The sequence below is a fragment of the Thalia democratica genome, chromosome 2 (assembly GCF_965202585.1).
Source record: "Thalia democratica chromosome 2, ktThaDemo2.hap1.1, whole genome shotgun sequence".
NCBI lineage: Eukaryota > Metazoa > Chordata > Thaliacea > Salpida > Salpidae > Thalia > Thalia democratica.
In genome coordinates this window covers 81,643,466-81,649,833 of record NC_139166.1, presented here as the reverse complement: position 1 = coordinate 81,649,833, position 6,368 = coordinate 81,643,466, and the positions used below count along the sequence as shown (strand labels likewise).

The following is a 6,368-nucleotide window of genomic DNA, read 5'->3' as shown; positions in this document are numbered from 1 at the left end:
AGACTAAATTACATTTCGAACACAACTTTTTCGGCTCAAAAGTTTCTACTCAAGAGAAAAACTACTTTGTAAAATCGTGGGGGGGGGCGATTATTTTTCGAATTTCTGAAAAGGGGGCCATTTAGAAAATGAGTTTGGGAAACCCTGCTTTACAGCCATGTATAACGTGCTTTTATCTACTTCTTTAAAGGTAATTGGTCGGTTTTGACTTGAGTTGTAAAGGTCTTTAATACAAATGTTAATTGGTTCATCAAGTGGAATAAAGGCTTTTTATGTCAAAAAACTCACTTGGTCTGATAAAATAGAGTTGTAACAAAAAGTTTAAACAAAATTGAATGAGTCTTTAGCACTAAATTTAGAAAACCTTTTAGAGATTGGATTCAAAACAGAAATCAATAATGAAATTATACTGGGCAGAATTTATCATATCTAAAATAAAGCGGACTGCATGGAACACATACCTTACAAGTCTTTGGAATTCGATATAATTTGGGGCATTGTAAGCCTGTTAGTTTAATGGACTCATATAAATTTTGGGTAAGTTATATTTTTATATTTTGTTGAAAAGGTTTCTAATTTTAACACTATAATCAGCTTTTAAATTGCTTTTTTTTATCTTTATTATTAACAGTTCTTAAAAAAATATCTAAACTAATGTCTTTTTAAATCAATGCTAAAATTTTATCAAGACTGTTGTAGCGGAAGAACAACGTTTGGAAATTATTTAAGAAGCGGACAAGTATCATCAAAATGAACGGTAAAGGAGGATAATGAGCCAAAGTCATAAATTATTTATAGTTTTTGGAATTTTTTTTTTTTAAACGTAAACAATAAACAACATTAGGCTTTTTTCAAAACTATTTTACCTTTTTTTCAAACAGTTTTGTTTATTCTAAGGATTTATTGGTTTACAACAGGTATATATATCGGCGTTCGCTTTTCGAGTGGGGTACATTATCTAATTCATTGTCGCTACCGGCGTTTGCTTTTATCTGTATCAATTAGTTAAGTAATTCCTTTGTTGCTTTAAGTTGGAGTTTTGATGCTTGTCGAAGTGAAGTAGGAGAAACTAATTCGCTCATAGCAGATACCAAAAGCAATTTGCCAACGTTACGGAAGTAAACGAAAAGTATTACCGTTACCTATATTTTAAATAACTTTTTTATTTTACTTTAGCGGTTTTAAAAATATAATTCAATAAAGAACTGTAAGCATTATAATTTTGTTTCACTGTCAGCTATCGTAGTTATAAAATTGTGTACACTTTTTACTCAACTTTTGAAAAGAAAAAGATAATACTAAATAACCTAGGGTTTTATAATTGTAGTTAACAATAGTTAAATGCCAAACACCGGCCTTTGGACCAAGTAAATAAAACCCACGAAGAAGTTTTCAGTGTAACGAATAGTTACTAGGGCAACAAGGAAGAAATAAGATGATAATTAAGAGCAAATGGACCCCAACGCAGTCAATAAAATTATTACAAAACTGTATAGTTATTTAATTAAATAAAAACGACAAAAACATTTGTTATTCACTAGTATGACAATAGTTTTAATGATAAATATTCATTTATGAAAAAACGCTAATAATGTATGATGTTTTTAAAAGTTAATTACAATAAGTTTGTCTTACAATAGCAAAATTATGAGCGCCTTTAAAATGCAAATACACCTAATTTATATAGGTACAAATGAAAACAAAAAGTTTGAGTAACAAACTATTTAAAAGTTAAATTAAAAAATAAAAATAAGCGCAGACTGCTGTAATACATATTTGAAAAACTTTTAATAAACAATAAATCATTATTATATACATAGCTACTTTTTGTTTAATAATCATTTTTGGGCCTTATAAAAAGAAAATATAATAAGTATTTTAACAAAGAAGTATGCATTTTTAACTTCGTCTATTTTCACTTATATTTAAAAAAGTTTGATACTCATTTTTTTCGTTGAAAATATGTTTGGGTTAAACAAATATTCTTACAATATTTAAGGTATGTGTTTATATTATTGTTTTATTAGCATAACCTATTTCTTATTAGTTTATAAAAAAAAAACTTTTCAATGAACAGTAATATAAAGTAGATATATACATATTATTAAATTATTGCTCTCTTTATTGAAAAAAAAATAACTCAAATTTTTTTTTGTTAAATGTTGTTACAAAAGTTTAGCGCAAACTTATAAATTAGTTTCATTCATATATGTGTAGAATATAAAGCCGACGTTTTTTCATTCAAAAGTGAATCCGTATTACATTTACCTGAAGTTTAAATTGAAAGATTTATCTATAAATAATAATATATATAAATTTTTTATTTGTGAAAGCTAATTCCTGATTTTCTCAACCTTTGTTGAAAACTTTTTAACTAAAGTTGTGAATTTTGAATCAAAAAAGTCCAAAATCGGTAACACTTCGTTTACGTCCGTAACGCATTTACAGTATATAAGTAACAGTTTGGAGTGATTCTACAGTCGAGACAACAATGGCCCGCACAAAACAAACCGCCCGCAAATCAACAGGAGGAAAAGCTCCCCGCAAGAAAATTGCCACCAAGTCTGCACGCAAAAGTGCACCAAACACCGGTGGTGTCAAGAAGCCCCATCGTTACCGACCAGGTACCGTGGCTCTTCGTGAGATCCGTCGTTACCAGAAGTCCACTGAGCTTTTGATCCGCAAGCTGCCATTTCAACGTCTTGTGCGTGAAATCGCTCAAGACTACAAGACCGACTTGCGTTTCCAGAGTGCGGCTATCGGCGCTTTGCAAGAAGCTTCCGAAGCCTACTTGGTCGGACTTTTCGAGGATACCAACCTGTGCGCCATCCACGCCAAACGAGTGACCATCATGCCAAAGGATATCCAATTGGCTCGCCGCATTCGTGGTGAACGTGGTGCTTAAAAGCACATAACTTCTGGTGTTTCAAACATCGGCCTCCCGGCCCTTATAAGGGCCACCATCCAAATAACTTTGCAGTGTAAATTGAATAGGGACCTATAAAAAAATATAATATTATACGCAATAAAGTATAAAAGTTATGTTTTTTACCACGTAACATTTAAAAATGCTTCTAAAATTATGTAAATAACTTAACAATTTTAACTAAAAAAATAAAAGTGTTTAACAAGTGTTAAACAGTGTTTTATTTTTTTGTAAATTTGATAGTTTTGATTTTAAATTAGTAAACACTTCTCATAGTATAAAACTAAGTGTTCTCAACTGGTTTTAAAAACAACTTGTAATAAAAATGATTTATTTATACTTAAAAAACTTAACAGCTAGTGTGAAACTGTTGTTATATAAATAAATGTATAGGTAATATATGAAAAACTAATTAAACTATAACTTGTTGTCAGTCTCTATACAGGGTTTCTCTTTTTTTTAACTAGCCTCCTTTAAAAGTATTGAAACAGCTATGGCCCACTTTACTAAATTTAATCAAAAATACCAATTAGAACATCATTTTTTTTGCTTTTCACCATCAACTCCACTTTATCTAGTGTAAATTTCAAACTATGACTTCTTAGCCCCCTGTGACTCCTTAACTGCTCATTCGCCTCTCCCTCTCTTTGGCCCTTTTGCTGCTTATGGCCCCCTAAATGTCTTTCATGGCCCACTTAGGGAGCCTACTCTAAATAAAAGATTAAGTTTTTTTTTTAGTGGAGTATTGCGTTACGTATAAGTTGAGAAACTACTTTCAGCATTGTAACATGAAAAATGTTCAAATTTTATTAGTTTTCTTGCACTATATATAGTTGAAACCTTCTTCCAACAGTTTTCTTTTATTTCCTAGTAGTTGCGGACGGCAAGTTGAAGATGACAGGCAAAATGCGAAGCTTCTTCTTGTCACGAGCAGCTTTTCTAGTCAACTTGAGCACTTCAGCGCTCAAGTAATCAAGTGCTGAACCAAGTAAACTGGCGCTGCGGTACCAACACGTTCAATGTAGTAACCGAATCTCAGCAGACGGTAAATACGACCGACAAAAATTAAAGTTAAGCTTGTGATGACAGCTCTTATGCTTATATTTATGTATTTATCCTTTTCAGCGGCCTGACATGATGTTTTGATGAATGTTTAAATTGCTTTTAATCTGTTTATATGTACTTGTGGTTACGAACCTTGGCTAATGTAATTGCTTTATCGCCCACAAGTGGTCAAACTGTTCTTTGTTAAACTTTTATTAATTTTACTTCTCAAATTGTTTTATGAAATACATATTGTATTTATTATAAATTGAAAAAAAACTTAATTTAACAAAATTATTTATATAAAACAACTTTTAGTTATCTGTATTAATTTTTTATTATATCAAAAAAATTCTACTTTACAGCATGCATTATAAAACTCTCTTTTCTACAAACTATCGGGTACAACTTAATTAAATCGAAAATATTGTTTGCTCTTAAAAGAGCATAATTAAAAAAAAGTATTCATTTCTAGCTGGTGTACTTGGTGACTGCGTGTTTAGTCAACTCACCGAGCAACAACCGACGTACAGCAGTTTGAGTTTCACGAATGCTTATGGTTGACCGCTTGTTGTAAAAATACAGGCAGCTTTTCGCTTAAATTGATGTTGAAAAATGAGTTCGTGATGCTCATGTCTTTCCTGGCAGTTCCAGTATCAGGGTGTACTTGCTTAAGCATATTGTACACGTAGATGCTGAAGTTTTCCTTGCGACGAGATCTGCCTTTCTTCCTGCTGTCAGCTAGAACGTATTTTACCGCTTTGATATCATTGTTAATTAATAGTTGACTAAAGAGTTTTATTATATATCGTCTCGTTACGAACCTCGACTAATGGTCAATTATAAAGCCCACTAGTGGATTTCTTTGAGGTCTTTTTCCATTTCTTTATTTTACGTTTTGTACATATGTCTTATCTCGTTTTGAAACTAAAACAATTTTAAAAGGAGGAAGAGAAATGAAATCTACTCTACAAACTGAACGTGGTAATAGAAATAGGTTCCAATCAAAAACTTATCAAAGGAAAAAAAAAATGAATTTTTATTTTAATGCATTTTAGTGTTTTTGTTAAACATATTTATATAGTATATTTGTTGTTAAAATATCGGTATTTAATGCTAACATTAACTAAATTAAAAGCTAAGATTGAATAATAATTTAAAATAAGTGTTTTTATTTTTTATTCAAACCATTTTTAATTTAGTTTTTAGTTGTTTTCATATAACATTCTAATTGAATAAAAATATCAAATAATCACTATTTTTCTCACCATAACACTTCATATTTTTTTTCATAAGTACTATTTCAAAAACCGTGTAACATAAGTTTATTATTGTAACGTAACTTTATTTTTTGAAAATATTTTCAAAAATCGTTCTTATGTAAAAGTGGTTCCTTTATTTTAGAATTTTAAGTAACTTAAAGTTTTAAATTTGAAAATAGTTATAACTTTTTAGAAAATTACGATAAGAAATAAAAACATTCTAAATTTTAAAATATTATAACAATGTAAGTCGTTAAAAGTATTAAAAGTATCAGTTTTCATGAATTAAGTTATCAAAAAACGCTAAAGTAAAGCAGATATTTGTGTAACTTATTTCTAAAAAGTCGGTAAAATTTAAAACAGGTGACATGATGTTTTGATAAACAATAAAATATTTTCAAATCTGTTTATATGTACTAGTGGTTACGAACCTCGGCTAACGCGATTGCTTTATCGCCCACTAGTGGTCAAACTATGCTTTGTTAACTTTTGTCAACTTTACTTCTCAAACTGTTTTATTAGATATATTTTCTATTAGTTATATAAAAATAAAAAGCACAATTCAACAAAATATATTATAAACAAATCTATAATTAGCCATACTACTTTTCTAATTTTAAAATAGTTCTACTTTACAGAATGCATTACGAAACTTCGTGTGTCTTCATACTATCTGGTTCAACATAATCAATTTGTAATATAAATAAAATCAGAAATATAGGTGGCTTTTAAAAAAGGCCTGGTTTGAAATAAAAAACTTCATTTCGATTTGGTGTAGTTGGTGACTGCTTTGGTACTTTGAGAGACTGCGTGTTTAACCAACTCACCAGGCAACAAAAGTTTAAACTTTGCGACTGCTATTGACCAAGCTGGAAATTCTAGTATCAGGATGAACTTGCTTCAGCACTACTGTACACGTAGATTATAAAGCTTTCCTTGCGACGAAACTCGACCTTCTGCTTGCTGTCAGACGGGTCGTTCTATACTGCTTTCTTGCTACCTCGGATGCTGTATTTATAAATTAATAGTTGTCTTAAGAGTTTTATTATATATGGCATCGTTACGGACATCGTCTAATAGTAAATTGCAGCGCCCACTAGTGGATTTTTTATAGTTTTCCCATTTATTTCATTACT

The 6,368-nt window shown here is 30.2% G+C and overlaps 1 protein-coding gene across 1 annotated transcript; it reads left to right on the top strand.

Moving 5' to 3' along the window:
* The first annotated feature begins 2,491 nt into the window (after nt 1-2,491).
* LOC145829020 (histone H3.3A-like) lies at nt 2,492-2,905 on the top strand. The gene has a single exon (XM_082936760.1). The coding sequence runs from the start codon at nt 2,492-2,494 to the stop codon at nt 2,903-2,905; it is 414 nt and encodes a 137-aa protein (XP_082792886.1).
* The last annotated feature ends 3,463 nt before the right edge of the window (nt 2,906-6,368 follow it).

What these genes read in the sequence shown, in the direction of transcription:
- LOC145829020 (XM_082936760.1), top strand. Translation starts at nt 2,492, where the DNA reads ATGGCCCGCACAAAACAAACCGCCCGCAAATCAACAGGAGGAAAAGCT.